General features: G+C 35.4%; 1 protein-coding gene across 4 annotated transcripts in view; it reads left to right on the top strand.

Annotated features, from left to right (window-relative positions):
* TMEM135 (transmembrane protein 135) overlaps nt 1-21,610 on the top strand; it is a 232,122-nt gene that overhangs the window by 193,443 nt on the left and 17,069 nt on the right. For 2 of the 4 annotated variants that reach the window (XM_058545449.1, XM_058545445.1), the window contains 3 exons: nt 13,960-14,013; nt 18,078-18,224; nt 20,701-20,770. In XM_058545449.1, coding sequence (XP_058401432.1) covers nt 13,960-14,013; nt 18,078-18,224; nt 20,701-20,770 — 271 coding nt within the window. The remainder of the gene's footprint in view (nt 1-13,959; nt 14,014-18,077; nt 18,225-20,700; nt 20,771-21,610) is intronic. The other 2 variants (XM_058545446.1, XM_058545447.1) reach the window with 2 other exon arrangements.

The raw sequence follows: 21,610 nt of genomic DNA, 5'->3' as shown, positions 1-21,610 counted from the left end.
TTATATTTGCAGAAACTAAGGCTCAGAAATGTAAGTTTGTTTTTGGGTCTTTACACTATTTTAGTGAAAGAGCCAGAATTAAACATGAGATTCTCAGACTCTGTCTTACCAGAATCAGTTATGGAGTCTAAAATGGGAGAAGAATACTCACTAGAAGGAAAAGAGTTAACCTCTCAGTATATCAGGCCATACATATCTATTGACCTATTTGTAGATGAACCAATCATTTCTGTCAAAATTCGTGATAACCGTAAGACCGTTCTAAGTCATTAACGTTGTTGGCTCTGATAAAGTAAATGAAACATTGCTCAAGTAGGAACAGCTGTCTTTTCTGTCTCTTGGATTTGGAAATCATCAATGCCACATGATTGATATCTAAGAAATATCTTCCAAATGGCTTTACTTTTGTTTACTGAGCTCCCTATTTGCAATACTAATGGACATCTTTGCAAGAATATGTGCCTTATAGTTTTGGATGACCTTTAATTCCTTCCTGTTCCTCATTTAGGCTGGTCACATAGGGTTTTGTTTTTGTTTTTAAGATAAGCATGACTGTTTGTATATAAATCCCTTGTCACATTTATGTCTATTAAAAAAACTTAGTTTTTCCAAATAGTTTGATGAATTAAAAGCTTTTTATTCTAGTTTTCTACCTGTTGTAGAATTTCATTTTTAATGAAGCTTGAGGGAACATAAAACATCTTCTAAAGTTTCTCAAAAAATGTCAGGGTATTCCTGTAACCAGTCCCCTATTCTTCCCTTCCCTGCCCAACTCTCCCAAAAAAGATCCACAAAAGTGGATTTGTACGGCAGGTAAGGGTCATCAAACTTAAGATTTTCCATGAGATCCTCATAGAAGGGACTAGGACTTAAGGAACTCATCCTCTTCCACACTCTTCCCACACCGAATCTTTTCTGGTATTCTTTTCTATCTATTTATCACTTATTCCCTCCCTGGGGCTGATTTGCCAATTTGTCATCTTAAAATTATAATGCCAAAGGGTTATAAATTCTATGTTCAGTGAGTAGTTTTTGAGATTTTTCTAGAGCTTTTATTACAAACATTTAATCCTGTGACTAGATAGCTATGTGTTGGAATGGTCAAACTCCCCCTGCAATTTCTCCCTCTCCTCTCCAAAGAACATCAACAAAACCCTAAGGCAGTAACAATTTATTGAGCACCTTCTCTGTTTCAGACTGTATATATTATGTCCCTTAATTTTCACAACAGTCTCTCGTGGTAAGTAATATAATATTATCTGATTTTACATTTGGGGAAACTGAAGCGCTATGAGGTCAGGTAACGTAACCATTACTCCTAAAAGTTCTCTTGTGCTTTTTTTGCCATCGGTTCCTACCCCAGCCCCATCCCTGGTACTGTCCCTGATCTGCTTTCTGTCACTATAGATCAGATTTCTTTTTTCTAGAACTTCATGTGAGTGAACTCACACAGTATGCACTTTTGTGTCTGGTTTCTTCTCAGCATTTTTTTGGGATCCATCTATTTTGTTGAGTATATAAGCAGTTCTTGTTCATTGCTGAGTAGTATTTCATTATATGCCACAATTGGTTTATGCATTCACATGTCGATGGACTCTTTTCTAGTTCAGGTCAATTTTTCATTTTAAAATTTATGTTACGTGTACTGTTGTCCTCAATTTGTAAATAATTAGGTGCTAATGTGATTATATCTGTTTGTATCTTTGGAGGGAGGGTTGTATGTAATGTTGGACCTTTTAGATAATGGTGTTAATTTCATGGCAGATGCTGTCTATACTTCCTCATGCTTTGTGGCTCACTATTTCACCTCAGGGTTTAAGCCTATGAGCTTGATATGAGTAGGGGCCATTACATTTTCTTCAGTCCCAGTGCTGAAGACAGTAATTGCCATACCTTCATCTTTGTAGTTGTGTCTGTTGTGGTAATAGCAGCAGCATAGTAATAGGTGACATTTATTGAGCACTTAGTATAATAATCATAAGAGGTTAGTGTTATTATTTGCGCTTTACAGATGGAGAAACAGGCACAGAATTTAAACAACTTGCTTGTCTGATTCCGTAGCCCTCTCTTTGAACTCTACTGCACCAAAGCTTAATAATTGTGAAAGAAATGAATGAATGTGTCAGTGAATAACCATTGTTCATAGTTCTCTGGCTATAGTGTTAATTACACAAAAGTGTATAACTACTCCATCTGATGTGACTTAAGGGTAGTCTTAGTTTTCATCATCCTTCCCTGTTCCCACAATAAATAAATCATATGACTTTGTTCATTGTGTACACACAGAGCAATACCTAGAACTACTTTATGGTTGTCTGAAATGAGGTTACTTTCTGTGGCAGAGACAGCCAAGGAGAATGCCTGATTGGATAGTGACAAGCAAGAAACAGACCTTTATTATGTTAAAGCACTGAAATTTTTTGGCCTGTTTATTACAACAGCTAGTATTAATTACCTGAATTTTATAGTGTCATTAAGTTTGATGCTTTATATCTTTATTTAGTTGTGGTTTTGAAAGGAATCATTGTTTTTTAACTAATTTGTTCATCTATCAAAAGGTATTAAAATCTGTTTAAAAGTTAACATGTGGCTTAATCTATTACGTTAAAACAAAATAAAGAACAATATAAGTTTTTAGGTGGTTTAATATCTTTTGCTTTCACCAGAATTCACTTTGTGTTGACATTTAAAAAGTTTAAACAAATATTGCTAAGTGAGATTATGGTTTAAAAAATAAACAATGAGATGGGATTCACTGGTAGGTCATGTAAGCCACACTTGGGCTATCTTTGTTCAACACACATCTGGTCGTGTCTTTCTTCTGGGGTGTGGGGTTTTATGCCTTATAGGTAAAGTTCCAGCTCATTTTTGGCGTGGTCTGGTCTGTGCCAGTCTTTCTCCCCTCGGCTTCCTTATCTCTATGCCCCAGTCACGTTAAACCTCTTCAGTTCCCAGAATACCCGGTGTTTTCTTTTCTCTAAGTCTTATATATATTGTCGCTCCTTGCTTTCTTCCTCCACCTCTTTTATGTAGCACCTTCAATATCTCTTTTTCTGGATAGCCTTCCATGGCACCAAAGCCGGGGTTAGGTGCCCTTCCTTTGTGCTCCTGTGGCACTGTACTTGATAAGGAAAGTACTCTGGGTGAGGCAGTAGCACTTTTCTCTTGTGTGTATGCCCCGCTGGATTGTGAACTCCTGCAGAACATGGACAATGGCTGTCTCCAGCACTTGGCAACCTGCCTGGTACATAGTCGACTCGTGGTAAATGTTTGTGAAATATTTAACAGCGTGAATGAGTGAATGAATGATAATTGAATGTGAGTAATGCCCCAACCTACAAACTTTATGGTCTCACTTCTTTTACTCAGTTACAATTCCTAGTAAAATGACAAACATGCAGCATCCTCATTCCTGCCTTTTGCATTTGATAGTTCTATATTACAATCACTGTTATATTTCATTTTCTCCTCGTTAAGAAAATATTAGAGACCTCCATTTAGACTCCTATTTATGCATATTTATGTCTAAGTGTAAATTCATATCAGATTATCAGTATAAAAAATCTAATAAAAGTTTGTATTAAGGACAATCACTGGGAATTGTTAATAAATATTGGGGTAGCTGATTTGAAAATAAATTTCTTTAGAAACTGAATATTAAGAAAACCTTAGAATTGCTGTTAAAAAAATAAATCCAAGAAACTTGGCACCCAATTAGAAATAAAATTATTATAAAATGCAGTGTTTTCATTTACTACACAGATAAAAATTTCTTCCTTTCAATATATATTTATTGAGTGGCTTGTGTGCTAGGCACTGTAGGCACCTGGGATACATAATTGAACAATGTGAAATTCCTGAATGCTTTAGTAATTAGAAAAAATGGAGCTCAGAATACATACACACATATATATGATTATGCATATGTGTAAAATACTAATTAATATGTTGTAGACAAGCCTATTTCTGAAACTAGTACCAGGAGGATTTTAAGATAATCATACTTAAAGTGAAATATTGAAGTTATTGTGAAAAAGACTAAATGGTGGTAAGATCTGGGAGGAAAAAGGGAACTGCACTTTGAATTTCCTTAAATATAATAAACAAATACAATTGATCTTCAACAATAATATGCTTGGCCTGTATGGTAGACTATGTTATTGTTCCAAAACCTTTGCTGCCCCTCCCTGGGGAAGCGTTATACTTCCTTGCCCTGTTGACATCATGCCTGGCCTTCGATTTCTTTGGCTACTGAGATATGAGTGGAAATGATTTATGTTTACTTTTGAGCAGAAGCTTTGAGTCAGAACATAGTGTCCTATATTCTCTTTTTTTTTTCTTTTTGCACTGGCAATCAGCAGATCTGAATAGATGTTTCTCCATCACCCTAAGGTCTGAAATAAAGATGATGTGTAGTTGAGCCATGGCCAACCCTTGTTTGACATGTAGCATGAGAAAGAAATAAACTTTTGTTGTTGAAAAAGCCATTAAAATTTTATTACTGCAACATAACCTAGCCCAGTGGTTCTCAAACTTTAGCATACATTGGAATCATGTGGAGATTTTGTTAAAACACAGATTGTACAGATTGTTGAATCCCACTCTTAGAGTTTCTAAATTCAGTAAACCTGAGGTGGGGACCAAGAATTTGTATTTCTAACAAGTTACGATCTGACACTGATGCTGTTGCAAGGATTACACTTTAAAAACTGCTGACCTTGCCTTTCCTGACTGTTAGAGCCTGTTAATTCCTGGATACTTTAATTACTCAATAAATTCTATAACACCAAAATGTAGAATATTTCCCAATCTTATTATTATAGAAGTAAACTCTATAAACCGTTCCTTTGATTTCTGGGACATGGACACACAAAATGCCATAAGAAAGCCTAAATTTGGTACAGTGGATTAGATAACTGTGGAAATTAGTATCATATTAGACAGAGTCAAATAAAAGCCACCAAAAATAAGCAAAGAACAAAGGGAGTTTGAGAAAGAAATAGTCACATCTCATTGTGGGAGAAATTGCCGTTCCTGATGGACTTGGTAGGAATTCTCTCGAAAAGGGAGGATGGTTGAAGAGGGCATTGCATATGGAAGGACCAGGATGACCAAAATGAGAGAGGTGAGAGAGTGTGAAATGTGTCTGCAAGTAACTACTGATCCAGTTTGCTTTTGAGAGACAGATAAGGGGGAAGTGATCTCATGAATTTCTTTCAGAAGTCCAATTTCTTACTTGGTGTATAATATGAAACACAATTAAGCTTCAATTCAGTACTGTTTTTTGTGTTCATGTCAGGGATTGAGGTGCTTTGGAATGTAGGTTGCTAAAGATGGCAAATTAATATCTTATGAAGGGTAAGCCTTATGATTGTCCAGGAAATTCTGGAGAGACTGATGTGAAAAATAGCTATTGTGAAGAGGAGGTGGATAAGAGAAGCCAGCGTGGAGTCCTGACCAAGGTACACTCAGGCAACTTGTGCGTGGGTAGGAGGACATGTGGAAGTGAGGAACTGGAAATTGGTTTATTTAAAACTATGCATGCCCTCATGTCCTTTGTAAAGTCTTTGCACAGTAGAAGAGCATTGCTCTCTCCCTTCGTTCAGGTGATTTGTGGTTTCTCTTCTACTGCACAAGATCTCTCTCGTTCTCTGTAGTATTTCTTCTCCACAGTGAGACCTCAGCAGCCACCAAGAGTTAGTGGAATGGGATATCAAATGATTTTACTGTCGTGTGAGGATGTCTGGGACCAAACTATGTTTTCGGACAGATCATTTAACCTCTCTGGGCCTTGGTTTCTTAATCTGTAAAATATAATTCTCTCAGATTACTCTAGTTCCGATATTCCATTTTTCTATTAGCATCTATAGGCCAGCAAGATTCCAGTATGTGTTAACTTGCCCTATTTCTATTATACATACCACAAATTAAGTTCATAACCTTTGCGTTGAAGTGAACTAGGGTATTTGAAATGAATGTTTTTCTTTTAGAGTTAGGATACTCTATAGTCCTCAATCAGAAAATAGTAGTTTTACAAAAGCTTCCCAAAATTTTTTTTTTTGCTGCATTACTTAGAGATGCATATTTTATTTATTTTAGATTTGAACTTTGATATTAAATAAGCATAATTTTATGAAAAAGTAAACCTAATGTTATAGTTTCAAATAACTGCTCATTTTGTTCGGTATGAAAGCCAATTGCCATATTATTTTAATGACATCGATACCAACATGGATTTGAAAATAAATTAATGTTGGTTCAAAGATTCTATATAATTGAAAACATTTGTTTTAATTTTTTCACAACCAATATAGGAGGGGAAAAAATGAAAATACTTGCCAGTCTTGAGGTCTTTAAAAAATAGATTGATTCAGTATTGTGGTTATAATTTTGTTTAATATAAATAATTTTTTTTCCATAGCAATGCCATGATTTTAAGAAGCTTGCTAAGTTTTTCCTTGGATTTACATAAAACACCATTTTGATCTTAAATTTTGTTTTTGCCTATAGTTAATTTGTCAAGTCTAAACAGGCCATTTCCTTAGGAACTGCAAACAGGACTTTCAGTTTAGGTCCAAAGGAACTAAAATCTCCTTTTACAAGTATTTTAAAGTTTGACTAGTATTGCTATTATCAGTTCATTTGAGAGGGAAATTCGTCCTAATTAACATTTCTTTTAGAAACAGTCTGAAGGTGATTCTTGGTTCCTTAGCAATTGAAGACAGCTTGGAGCATGACCTTCCTTAGTTTGGATTTTAAAGCAATAACAGTTCCAGCCTCTCCAAGTTTAAGGAGAAATCTGATTCTATTGGAGTTGTTACTGTAAGTTTGAATCCAAATGTTTCCAATTTATGTTTAGGAACACACCAGAAAAAAGTGCACAGTAATCCTCTGGGGACGTACAATCACGCTTGATTACCCGTAACTGCTGCCTGCTTCAGCAGCTTTCCTTAGGTTCTGGAGAACAAAGCTAAGCACCAGTGTTCCGTTCTGTATGAAATAAATGTACTATAAAGTATTTACCAGAATCAAAAATAATATTTTTAATGCACTGGCAGAATTCACTATTTAAAGGAATCCAATTGAATATTATTTTGAAGATATACAGTGTGTTCATGAAGCAAACAAAATAATCTTCCCCAAATTTCTTAATTTATGGCTATTCCAACTTTAGGTTTTTGTATGTGAAGTTTCTTAAAATAGAAACATAACAGTAGTTATTTTGTTTTCCCATATTAAATGCCATATGCAGGCCAAAAGGGAACTCTCTCGGTCTATTTTATTACTTAAACAATAGTAGACTTAAGAGGAAAAACTTATGTGTATATAAGCAATATAATGTATTTTAATCGCACCCCACAGGTTCTGAGTAAATTGAAATGATTGATTTAACCTATTGGAGTATACATATGCAATTAGGACACTGAAGATTTTTTTAAAAAAATAAATAAAAGTCTGAAATTAATTCCATGTCAATCTTTTTTTTTGATGTTCTTATGATAAACAGGTATCAATCACAATCCATCGATGTTGATCAAATCTCAGATAATAAATTATAACTGAGGACTCAGGTGACCTTCTGCACTCACCTTTCATTTCATTTCACTATGTAAAATAGTAGACTAAAGAAATTTGAAGCTGAACAAATAGAGTAATTAAGCTCCTAGAAAAGCACTACTGATACAGGAAATTGTGTGTCAGAACTTTTAGTCAAGATTATTTTCATTTATTTGACAAACATAGCTATATAGACGCCTTTTTTTTTTTTAGTAGACAGAGATGGTGTATAGATGGTATATCTTTGCATTCCTCAAGAGATTGGCAGCACAGTGTCTTCTGTGTATTAGGTGCCCAACAAATGATTGTTGAGTGAATAAAGGTAGGTGATGTAATATTTAACCAATATTTGAGTATCCTTCTAACCAATTTAATGAATAAAAAAGGAAAAAGAACTCTGAAATTGATACTTAATGTTTCTTTTATCATTGTAGTCACCTAATTATCCATGTTCATTGGGATCATAGTTTCAGAAAATTCTAGGCTAAACCATTTATTTTAGTTAGTAATTTCGTGCCTTCTAGCCAAACTTTTAAGTTGTATTAATTAGTAAATTTGACTAGGTTTACATTCTCTGCCGTTGGGTTGGTGAAATAGAGATGAATAACTTTTACACTGTTTAATCTGTTCCTAAATGTTCAAGTATTGAATTTTTAATTAAAGAAACTATACAAATAATTTATAAATTTATACGTGTAAAAAATTTTTAAATGATATATAAATATAGAGAGTAAAAAGTTATATTCTTCCTGCATGCTTCTTAACCCATCCTATTCAATAGGTAGCCTACTAACAACTGCTTGGGGCATATCCTTTTGACCACTTTTTATAACATCCATGTGTATATAATAAATAACATTTTATATCTTACCATTAATGTTAAAATGTTATTGTTGGTGCTTCACATTGCAATAATGTAATATTTTATCATTATTGAGATTATGTGTATAGAATTGTTTCTTTTACTTAACAGTGTTTCTTACAGCTCTTTCTATAGCAATATATATCCCAATAGTTGGTCTTATAAACTAAAAAAAGAAAAGGTTCTCTTTGAACCTTTACAGGAATAGGTTCCATGTCAATAAGTATTGTAAAACAGTAAGCAAATATAATCATATTAGTAGCAGCTAGTAATCTCAAGAAAAATTCAGTGTTTGTATGTTTGTTTCTGTTTTTTTATTGACATTGGTGAGATCATTTCTTTGTTTACATTATAAATGATTTAAGATAGTTCACTTTATTTTCCATTATGATTTCTGATAATAACACTAGCATTAAATAGAATGATAAAATTTCAGAATTAGACATCATTTAATCAGCCAATTATGGGGGTCGTTTACTTCCAGGCTCTTTTGTAATAGACAATGAAATTGAGCCCTGAGGCTAAATGATTTGCTCCAGATTGGTAGAGCAGTTATGACTAGTATCTGTATCATTCATATCAAGAGTCTTCCTACTGCATCATGCACTGCCTTGAAGCGATATTTTAAAGGAGACTTATAAAGTGCATCTTTCATATCCATTATATTTACCAAATGAATGAAAACTGAGTAGATAAAAAAATTTTAGGAATCAAAATAGTTCTCAGCTTATTAGAGAATGTATAATGAAGTAGCACATTCACATCACCAAATTTTATGTTGGTGCCAAATGGTAGGGTGTTCTTAAAGATTTTTATGGCATGATAGGAATAGGAATATCACCTGTCATTAAAAGTCTAATATTACAATATTTACTTGGGGAAACAGTGCGGTTTAACTAAACAATGCAGCATTTTCAGTGCCTATAAATATGTTTTTAAGGGGAAACGTGCAATGAAATGTTTGATAAATCACATCAAAGAGCTACAAATTCTTCCAAAAATGGTTTCCTAGCGACATCTGCTGGTACAATGTTGTAATAAAGATAAAAGTATCTCAGGAATTAATTTCAAGGAAACCTAGCATGAGAGAAAGAGTCTTTGTGGGCAAAATCGTTGCCTTTACTATCATTTACACTTCTAATTGAAAAAAGTTTTTTGTCTTTGTGGGTTCCACCCCAGTGACATTTGGCCAAGAGTAGTATTCTAGTAACAATAACATTAAATTACTTTATACTTTTTTGTATGTAGTATGTAATTTCAACCTGAACCTCTATAATTGGTTGTTTGTTGGCTAAGTTGTTTGATATAATGCTCCAAATTCTTTTTCCTCCTTGTCTCTACTGGCTTTGTTTTTTATCATGCAAATACAGAACCTTGCAAATGTAGAGATTCAGTAACTATGGGTTGAGATATACTAGTTATTAATGTCATTTGTATAGACTAATAGAAAAGTCTGTGTATACATGAGTTAAATGTATTATCTTTATGCACACTCAAAAATAAAAATGCAACTTTATATTAGAGAATGATTTTATTAGGAGAAATGAATTTTTGTTTTTCTTCTATAGAAGAGATTTTCTACATTATAAATTATGGAGGAGTGAAATATACTCAACTCTTGGATATTTTCTCTATCAACACTTATTTCTTAGATGACTGTATCTGGATTTAAGTACTACTTATAAACAAATCTGACTTCTTCCTTGAACCCAAACCTGTATAGCTAGCTGCTTGCTTCCTTAACATTTCCATTTATAGCTGACATGCCTCTCAAACTTAACATGTCCAAAACAAAACTCTGATTTTCTTCTCAAACCTATTCCTCCTGTAGTCTTCCTCACTTCAGTAAATGGACATTTTATCCTTCCATTTACTCAAACCAAAAATATTTCAATAATTTGTAAATTCTCATTTTCTCTTCTACCCCACATTCAAACCACCAAGAGATCCCACCAACTCTGCTTTTGAAATACATGCAAAATCTTACCGCTTCTCTTTACCTCTACTGTTATCGAACCTGGCTCATTTTTGCCTGTCACCCAGAAAGCCAGTTGCCTAGACAACGAGATTGCAGCAGAGAGAGTGTTTTAATCCCAAGGTAGCCCAGTGAGGAAACGGGAAAGTTACTCTCAGATCTGCCTCCCCAAAATGGGGACTCGGATATTTATGGGGTAGGGGGCAAGGTGGTCTGAAGTGTGGAGATAGATGATTGGAGGTGAGGCAAGGTGAGGTAATTGATGATCTGCGCAAGCATAGTCGAACTTCCTGCCTCTTTGTAGGACCCACGTTCACAAAATGGCGGCATTAGCATGATCTGTGTGTGGAGTTTTTAGCTTCTTGACGTCAAAAGGTGACTTATCAGGCATTTGTGAGGGCCTGGTTGATGGGTTGGTAGTCTCAACTGGCCTGAACTGGACAAGGGGGTCCTAATTCCTGAGAAACAGCTCAAATACCCATTACCATGGTGACCCAGGCGCCAAGAAAATGTTATCTGTAGGAATGTAGTGGGAGTCAAATAGCGTATTGCCTAAGCAGCACAGTTAATGGACGGGTGAACAGCTAAAAGCTATAATCAGTAATTGCAAAAAAGAAAAAAAAACTGTAGTTACTAGCTACCTAATCCTCAATGGCTGTTTACTAATTTCACTACTGCTAAGATCCAGTCAAGCCACAATCATCTTTCCCCTCTTCATTAGCTTCCTCGCTTCTAACCTTGCCCTCTTGTAGTCTATTTTCCAACCAGCAGCCAAAGTTGATTATCTTCAAATTTAAGACAGATCTCATCAGTCCTGTGCTGAGAACCTTCCAAAGTTTTTACCGTGCCTAAAGGGCCCTGCCAGAATTGTAGACCACTCCCTCCCTCCACCGCTGTTACTGCCCTCATTTCCAAGCACAGCTTCCCTCCCCTGTTCTGTTCTGCTCCAGCTACAGCAATCTACTTGCTGTTCTCCTTAACGTGCCGTGCAGACTCCTCGTCACAGGCTTGGTACTGGCTCTTCCTTCGAACCGAAATGGTCTTCCCTCAATTCAGTAAGGTTTCTGAGCAAATTACCAAATTTCACCTTCTTAGAGAGGCCTTCCTGACCATACTACTTAAAATAATGAGGTCAGACTCCATCAGTGTTTCTCCCCTTACCTGCTTTGTTTTTTGCCATAGCAGTTATCACCACATGGCATATTTACTTTTATCGTCTCTCCCCCACCTAGAACGTCACCTGTATCAAGGCAGGGATTCTGTATCGTCCAGTGTTACATTCTTAGAACCTAAACCAGTGCTTACACATAGTAGGCACTCAGTCAGTATTTGTTGAATAAATCAGTGAGCCTTAATACATGAGTGAAGAATGTGATTTGATTTACATTATAATAACTGAATCCGTGGAATAGTGAGGCACTTTCTCATGGGGTCTGCTTTGTCTAAAACTTTATATCATCCTTTTTACATTTAACACTGATTACAATAGTGTTTCTTGGTTAGGTTAAGGCTCAGATAATACTCTTGGTGTCCGAATGCGGGGCAATATTACTATTTTAGAGATTCTTTTTATGGGAATAATTACTTTTTTGTTCTTTCGACATAGACATCTGACCCTCAATTACATTAACAGACCTTATACACATGAATGGAAAGAAGAATAGCCCCCTTTGAATCCACGCTAAGACTTTATCAATATGAAGTGCTTCCCACAGGGTTCTCCTGAAAGAACCAAACTTCCATCATAATGAAATTGCAAATTCATTTGTATTTGCCCTTTTATATTTGAAAGCTACTTTTTGATGTTTGGTCTGCAATTAGATTCATTGTTTAAGGTCACAAATGTGCAATCCCGACTAGACCAAGTTGTCAGAATCCTTTATCTATTCAGCATTGCACAAAGATAAATGGCTATCTTTTCACAATAACATACCAAAGCCAAAATTTGTTCCCAGTTGTATATAATCTTTTAATCAATCAGCTCCTTTCTGTTTTCCAGTCAATAGACTCCTAGCCTGTCCCCTCACTACCCCATCTATCTAGAAATTACCCAATTACAGGTTTTAAATTACTGAGAAACACTTTCTTCAGATGGAGAAAGATGAGTTTAAGAATTTAAATGCTATAATTTTCCCATGCACATTTTTAGCTTAACATATGAATCCTTTTGCCTTTACCCTCATTCTGTGTGAGGTGGATGATTATGTAGTATGTTAGCTAAATTCTGTGGTTACATTTCTCACTGTTACCACGACCACATGTGTTAATTGAATCATGTTGCTTAATTGAAATGAATTTTTAAGTGTTTTAAAACATCTCTGTGTACGTGGATTAAATTTTTTTCTGACATTCTTTGTCTGCCAATAAAAATGTATATATTTAAAATTGTTGATAGATTTCTTATATTTTTGTACATTTCCTTTGTGACCTTCATATAAAAAGCATGAGAAAGAACTGCCCAATTAGATTTGAGGCTGTACTTTCTATCCAAGAATATCCAGTGTCTAATATTAACATACATTAGAGCATCATTGTATCACCAATCTTTATAATTTCTCCAAGGGATTTTGATACTAGATACCCAAAGATTCTTTAGTAATTTGATCATACCTATAAAGCAGGCTGTTAAGACCAGTATAGTAATGTCCCCATTTAAAAATCTTGTTTAAATATCTTTTGCAGATCTAAGAATCTTTTTTTTTCTTAATTGCCATGTAGTTTGAGTGTTGCCCAATTAAAAGAAATACAGTTTCAGGAGGAGATATAAGAGGAAACCATGACTTTTAAGTCAGATGAACTTTTTTTTTCCCCTCAATTCTGATTACTATTTATTTTGTGACCTCTGGGAAGTTGCTGCATTTTGTGGGCCTCTGCACATCTATGGACTAGAGAAACACCTATTCATAGAGTTGTGACATAATTAAATGAGACAACACATATAAAGGGCTCAAAACAATGGCCAGCAATAGTAAGCACTCAATATATTATCTGGAATTCTCTCTCTGTGCTCTCCCCCCACTCCTGCCCTGTTCCCCATGCTATTTTACCCAATTCTGATTGGGCTCACTCAGAAGTTAAAACGGGTGAACTAAACTTGAAGCCTTTTTGTGCCTGCTGACTCCACATTGCTCTGCATTCACTGAATTAATAAGTAGAGAGAAGTCAGGACCTTGAATTGACCTATACATAATACCCAGCAGGTGTATGTGGCCTTTTTCTTTACAACAAATTGCTCCCCCAGGGATTGGGTAGAATGAAGAATACTTCATTCCCAGCCTTCATTTTAAGTCCACATGGAGTCCTTAGAAGATTTGCTTAACTCTCTCTTCAACCTGCAGATCTGAGAGTTGAGCCTTAAATTATGTTAATATAACATAGGAAAGCATTATCAATCATTTTGTGTAAGATGGTTGCCTCATTGTTTGTTTGCTTGTTTGACCATTTGTACTGCTCAGATAATTGTTCTGAAAGAGTTTCCCCTTTTAAGAAATAATCATTTTCACAAAAAATTTTAATAGCTATTTAATATACTACTTTATATCTCAAAACATGTTATCATTGTAAGTTTTTGTTTTAGGTGCAAAGATGGTTTGAAAGGATTTATATTCTCTGCCCTTAGGTAAGTAGCATATTTTATTTACCTTTATGTTAAGAGAAAATTTGCAAGTTAACTTTTTTAAAAAAAGTGATATCACTATATGTAATTATAATAAATATTTATTGACTCAGTTTTTAAGCTGCAAGTAATTTTAGAAGTCACAAAAGTAACTTTGTGGATGTTTCATTAAAAAAATAATTTAATAGATTTTTTTCCCCCTGAAAATCAGTCGATCAACAACTACTTTTGGGGCCTATTGTGTGCCTTATCCCATGGGATGTTAGAAAGGAATTACAAGAACTCTCTTTTCAAGGAGCTTGGAGACACAAAGCTACACATGAACAACTACTGAAAAATTAAGTACTTAATTGTGTGGTACCAGATTACGGGCTTCTTTAGGGCAGGCCTCATGCATTCTCAAACACATTGTGGATTATAAACTTCACTAGAGTCTTCTTTTCACCTCGTAGCCTGTCTCTTACCACAGTAATTGGTACTGGTGGATACTGCAGAAATGTTGGTTAGCATTAGCGGGTATTTTATAGTTCACCGAGCATTTTCACATAGATTAGAAAATTAAATTTTTGCAACAATTCTGTGAGATATGGGTATTTTTATGCCCACGTGACATAATGAAGAAACCGAGGCTTAGGATGTTTGGCTAATTTAATTTAGTATCACACAGTGACTATAAATACTTGCTCCAAACCCAGTGCTCTTCTAGTTTATGTCATGAATGTTGCCTATTTTATTCTCCAAAGTACCTAGAGTAGATGCTTAGTGAAGATTAATAGTGTGGTATTTACTGCAAATATAGGAGGGAAAAATTGGGGTGGGCTTCAATACCAGGAGAAGCTTTTATATGATTGTCTCATAGGATTATTTTGAGAATCAAATGAGTTAATGCATGAAAAGTGTTTAGGACTGTGCCTGGCACACAGTGCTCAAGAAATCTTGGCTATTATTGTTGTTATTGTTCTTATGAGTGATAAGCCCTAATCTGTACTTGAAGGATAGCTTTAGGTAACTGTAAGGGAAGAGGGAGAGCATATGAGTGGAAGTGAATAATGGTAGAAGAAGCTTGAAATTGTAAACATAAAATGTGAGGTCAGAAGGGAAAATCAACTTAATTGGTATAAAAAGTTTATATTAGGGAATATAAGGATATTTTTTATGATAGGTAGAGTATAGCCAGATTATAGATGACCTAGAAAAAAAAATAAGACAAACTTGGATTTGATAAGATGGGCAGTTGGGAGCCGCTAAAGGTTTTTGTGCAAGGTAGTTAACAGTGTTTTAGAAAGATCATCTGGCCACAGTATTTGGGACGTGGAAAAAGAGAGAAAATCAGAAGGAAAAGAGAGACAAAGTTGAGACTAGTAATGGAAGCAATGAATACCTAGTGACAGCTGTTTTCCTTCTTTTTCTTCGTATCCACTCCTTAACAACAGCCAAATATTGAACACCTAAGTGCCTGGAAAGAGATGCTATTAACAAAAGTCAAATGGCGTGCAAGGAATCTGGTTTGAGAGGGAACAAATTCAGTCTCTTGTGTGATTGAGAATATCTTTGGAAACTCTGTGGTAGCAGTAACTAAGCCATAATACACAGCAGTAATTTCTTCATATTATATTTTTCATTAAAAGATCATGACACTTATTAGCAAATAACTTTTTGTTGTTGTTGTTGCATTGGCTCTAAAGGATTCTGTGTTAAACTGAAAGTTGGTAACAAAACCAGACGTTGGTTCTCCCAAAGAGAAAACTTTGCCTTTGTTCCTGCATCTCTCCTTGGACTCTCAGAATCTTTGCAAAAACTCAAAATGTGTCAGATATTTTTGTGTCTCTTCTTCAAATCCACTTATAATAAAGTGCTGATTTGGACTGTTTACACTTAAAATTTTCTCTATATTATAGGAAAATATTCTGGAAAAAATGTTATTAATTCTTGCTAGTTCTACATAGATAATATTAGAAGTTATGGAATACATAGAAAGAGTCAAGGACAGAACCATGGGAGAAGAGCCAGTCCAGGTGTCTGAAGGTATGCTAGCCCTGCCCCATCATGGTTTAAAACACAAAAGTGAGGGGCTGGCCCGGTGGCGCAAGCGGTTAAGTGCGCGTGCTCCGCTGCGGCGGCCCGGGGTTCGCTGGTTCAGATCCCGGCCGCGCACCGACGCACTGCTTGGTAAGCCATGCTGTGGCGGCGTCCCATATAAAGTGGAGGAAGATAGGCACCGATGTTAGCCCAGGGCCCTCTTCCTCAGCAAAAAAACAGGAGGATTGGCGGATGTTAGCTCAGGGCTGATCTCCTCACACACACACACACAAAAAAACACAAAAGTGACAGAGCTTGATGATTAAGAACCCAGGCTTTAGGGTCAGACACTTCTGGGTTCAAATAATTACTGATGTTCTTGGCTATGGACAAGAAGCTTTCTCATGCTAACTCTCATGGAAATTATGGTACCTACTTCATCGTGTTGCTATGAGGATTAAATGATTTAATATTTATAAAAGTACTATGCCTGTCATGTAGTAAATGCTAGTTATTACTATGTTCATTCATTCAATATGTATTAACTAAATATTTACTGTGTGCCAGACACTGTGCTAATCACTGGGATATAATAGTGAAGAAGAGATACATAGTCTCACAGACCTCACAGTTTAGTGGGGGATGGAAACTACTAAAAAGGTGCTTCCTGTACTGGGAGTTCAGTGGGCTATGAGAGCACAAAGGAAGGATTGCTAACCCACTCCAATTTGGGGCAGGGGCAGCTTCTCCAAGGAAGTGGTCTCTAATCTGAGATGATCAGTCCTGGCCAAAATAGCAACACTGTTCTGAAAGGTGTGGAAGATATTATTGTATCTGTTCTAGCATGGTTTTGTCTTGTTTATAAAGAGGAGTAGTATGGATCTTAAACGCTCCATGCACACCCACTATTAAAAACCAAATTCTTTTAGACTAACAGTTATCAAGAATGCACAGCTGCTAGCTGGTGACAGACAGTCTCGTTGCACACCCCTTATGATTTGATAAGCTGGATATCTTACCAAGTTTGTCCGAATGGGGTGGGTTGCACTTGTTGATGTAACAGCTTTTTCCTTCTCTCTTTTATGAGTTAATTAAATTTTCTAATTGTTTATCTTAGGTCCTATGTTCCAGAATTTTAGTGTAGTATTATTGATCCCCTATTTTATCTATATTTTATGATATTTTCTGAAAGTTCAGCAGGTAGAGTTCCCTTAAGAAAGCTTAGTTCTTCCTTATAAGAGAAATGACTCTTACAGTGAAGGTGCAAACAGCAGAAATGAAAACTCTGATAAAGGATACTGATGAGTGGTATCTAACAGGGGTAACATTTTCTTTGCATTGTCTTTGGAAAAGTGTAGTCCAGTTTTGATGAGATAGGAATAGTGTCTTCTCCTGGATATTAGGTTTTTCTGAGGAGAAATAAGTAGATTGGAATAGCATTGAATTTAAGTTTTTCTAATGAAATAAGGTGAGGGTACATGGAATCTTGACCATTTTCCAATACTCATTCTTTAGTTACCTCTATTACCCTATGTATAGGGATGACCTTCTGCTGTACTGCAGCTGTTCTATGACTCAGTGACATTAGATAAAAATTTAGAGTAAAAAATGAGAAACACATTTGATTGTGACTATTAGCAGATTTTAGAGAAAAAATAGAATTTTTATCATTAATTAGCAGATCCAAGTTAGATAGTTCATCTGCTTCTTTGTTTGAAAAGACTTTAAGGTTTGTAATACTTTGAAAAGTGGTGACCTAAGTTAAAAGGGTGCTTCATAAGAGTGCTATGCTGTATTTTACTTGGTTAATTTGATTTTAAAATACCTTCATTGTCAAACGAATGACTATTAACATTTTCTGAGCATTCGGATTTTAGAAGCCTATTTTTTTAAAGGATGATTACATTTTGTATAAATTGTGAAAAATATTATTTCAAATGATAAGGTACTCTACAAAATATATTTGTAAATAAACAAAATTGGTTTATTTTCTCATTTTTTTTTTTTTTAAGGGCGAAAAATGCCTTACATTGTGCTCTTTTCTTTAGGTTCATTGTAGGGAAGGAAGAAATTCCCACACATTCTTATTCTCCAGAGGCAGCATATGCAAAAGTGGAACAAAAGACAGAGAAACATGAGGAAAAACCAAGAAGAATGAATATAATTGCTGTAGTCAGGAAACTTGTGGATTCAATGTGAGTTCTTTGTCTTGATATTTTAACACACTTTGTCATTGTTTTATATGATATTTCTGCCATGCCAAGATATTTTTGTTTGCTTTTCAGGTAATGATAATTTTTTACCAGAGACTGTGCATAGAGTTTTATAAAAGGCACATGACGGCAAGTGAATGTTATTTATTATTTCTGGCAGGACTGTAGACCATCATATGCCTTTAAAATAGACTTACATGAAATTGAAATACTTTTCTATTTCAAACTAGGCAGAGTTGCAGTAGGCTAGACTGGGGAGCTTTCAGGAAACAGATTAACATGTGCTAATTGAATGTGCCAAGTATGGAAAGGAGAAAGAAGAGTTCTGAGAGAGATTCAAGAAGATACAGGAATAATAAGGAGCAAACCTTAAGTAAAGGATATTTTGCAAGAGTGGAAATTTTGGGGGCTTTGGAAATAAAATAATAAATCTTTATTTGTATATTATACAAGAAAGTCTGTATTTCATACAAATCTTCATTTGTATTTCAAGTATAGAAATTTAGGAAATGAAATTTAATCGTTTAAAATTAGAACATCAGCCAATAAAAATAATGTTGGTAGTGATATTTTAGAGGGTATGGAGTGAGTTGACAATATAGAAAGTTAAGGGATCAGTTTTGGAAAGCTGAGGCCCTTTAGGAAATCAGAAGACCTAGGTTTGACTCTTCATTCGCCCCTGGCAGCTTTGTGACTATGGGTAAGTGATGTAACCACTCTGTATCTCCAAGTCCTCATCAGTTAACTGGGGTTAATAATCTCTATTGAGGAGTGTTGTGTGCACTAAATGAAATAACATATGAGTTGCCTTACATACATGAGCAGAGAGTAGGTGCTCAAAATTTTCTCTGAATTTAAAGACTGTCATCATTTTAGCATACACCGCATACAGAAGGTAAAAGGAAAGAAAGGAATAGTAGATGGCAGGGATAATTGTGGTAGTGAACTTATTTAAGCAAGTTCAAAGTAGTTATGAGTTACCTTAGTGGAGAAAAGGGAGAGGGGATCCCTGTTAATGGAAATCATGTAAACAAGAATCATAGGGGGATGCAGAGAATGTATTATGTGGGTGAATGATGCCTTGGATATCAGAACTAGTCAGGTCGTGGCAGAACTTGTCAGAGCAGCCTCAGTGAGCCCATTGGTGTGAAAGCAGATGCAGGATAATACAAAAGCAAAGCAGATAATATAGGAGATGGGCAGTCCAGTACTTGGGAAGCCATTATAGTGAAAGACTAAGGAAAGATTCAATGACAGTATAGTTGATATCAGAAGTAAACTTCACTAACAAAGAGAGTTTAACAATTTCTGTGTGGTTCTGGTAGCGGTGGTTGAGAAATGTCTTTGAAGAGGACACTTAGAAGTATGAAGACTGATGGTTTGCATAAGGCAGTCCTTCTCTGATTCCCCTCTTTTCAGGCCCCCAGCTTTAATCAGTCAGCACCTTCATATGACCAGATATGTCATATCACTCTAATGACCTAAGGCCTGTGGTCAGTGTGAACTGTTGCTGTCACCCTTGACTAGGAAAGGCTGCCTCTACTCCAGCTGCAGGGCAGAATTGGGTTTCGGAAAAGGTCTTGCTAATCAATTTGCAGATGGAATTAGATGTGGAGCCAGAATATCACTCTACAAGTTATTATTATAAACAGGAAAAAGGTAATGTATTCCAACCATTAAGATAATTAATTGACTGCAGTCTGAAAGAGTTACAAAGAGTACTTATTTTGGAACATGGACTCTTCAAAGAGAAAGGGGAGAACTAAACCCATGTTAGATTTTACTTTTTTACACCTAGAGTGAGTAATTAGTCCTGGAGTCAACATACCAAATAATTAAAATAAGTGTGTCTTGAACAGTAGTCCTCCCAGCAGAAATATTTATTAAACACTAGAAGAATAAGTAGTTTCCAGCTAAATCACAAATAACCTACTTTTGAATTCCCACACGATCTATTTCTATATTTGTTTTAAAAACTGAATTTCAAATTCTAATACTATATCATGTTTCTTTTCCAGATGTTTTCTCTCAAATATAATTAAGTAAAAATTCCTGTAACCTGAGCACATTCTCACTGTGATTTTTGCTCCAGTACTGACTTCATGGATGATTTATGACCGTTATGCTTTACAATAAGTGATTTAAAGCTTCCAAAAGATTTGGCAGAGTATAGAGATAATACATACATATTTTTCATATTTAGTCACAAATATTTACCAATATGGTTTTTCTGTTCCATGTTTGCATATTTTATATGTGTCAAATGGTGAGCAGCAAAGAAAAAAAAAATCTCTTATCTTTGCTTCTGTATGTCCTAAGAAATCAAAAGATGCACACATTTAGAAATGAGTAAGTAATGTTTTCTCCTTTTTTGGTTATAGAATTTTAAGCAGATCTGCACACACATATGTACACAAACACACACATTTTAATTATAGTTTTTTTGTTTTAATTTTAGATGTAAGCATGGACCAAGGCATAGATGTTGCAAACACTATGAAGATAACTGCATCTCTTATTGCATTAAAGTATGTATGTAAAAAGTATCTACTTTATTAATCATGGAGAATATGTATAGAAATAACTTATTTATTATAACATAATTTCAAAGTAAATGGAAAAGTTGGCAATAATTGCTGTTATTCTTTGCATTTGACTTGAAGAATAAGAAATTTGTGAGAAATAGGTAACGATTTAGCTTTTCGTGTTCACTTACCAGATCCTTAGTCAAATAATTTTAAAATTAGCTTATTTAAAAATTAGTGTAAAACTTATGAAGTAGAAGAGCAAGTGAAACAACAACAAAAAAGAAGGAAAAATAAAGTCATTAAAATTTGTACTTTGTCATATATGCTCATTAGAATACCTCCTGGAACAAGGCCCCTGAACTGTGCTGTGTGCTGGTGGATCAGGAGTCACACACATGCGCTGTGTACAATCTGGTACAGAGGCATTTGGTTTTGGACTTGTAAAGCTGTTACATTTTTTAAGGCATGGAGGTAACTGGAGCATGCCCACAGTTGCTCTACATTAAGAAAGTTAGCTCTGCCCACTGGCATAAATTCCCCACTCCCTAATGTGTTAGTGTACTAGTGCGGCTCTCCCACCCCGTCCCCCACCCACGCCTGCCATTGCCCCATCCCCCATCACCACCAACTCTGAGAAGGAAGTTATTTTCATTGCAGTTAGTCTGGCACAGGTGGTGCCACCTGCTACAAATTCTTTAGTTTTAGATGGTGCTCTAACAATTCTGATGCTTTAAAAAGTTTATGTTCTTTCTTACAACATCTGATCCCCACTCACTTGATGATGAGAAGAGCGGAGTTGTATGGCACCCCAAAAGACAGCCTCCTGACGGTCACTCTAGA

This window comes from Diceros bicornis, chromosome 7 (genome assembly GCF_020826845.1).
Source record: "Diceros bicornis minor isolate mBicDic1 chromosome 7, mDicBic1.mat.cur, whole genome shotgun sequence".
Classification (NCBI taxonomy): Eukaryota; Metazoa; Chordata; class Mammalia; order Perissodactyla; family Rhinocerotidae; genus Diceros; species Diceros bicornis.
The sequence above is the reverse complement of the archived record's forward strand: the minus strand, read 5'-3'. Positions and strand labels throughout refer to the sequence as shown.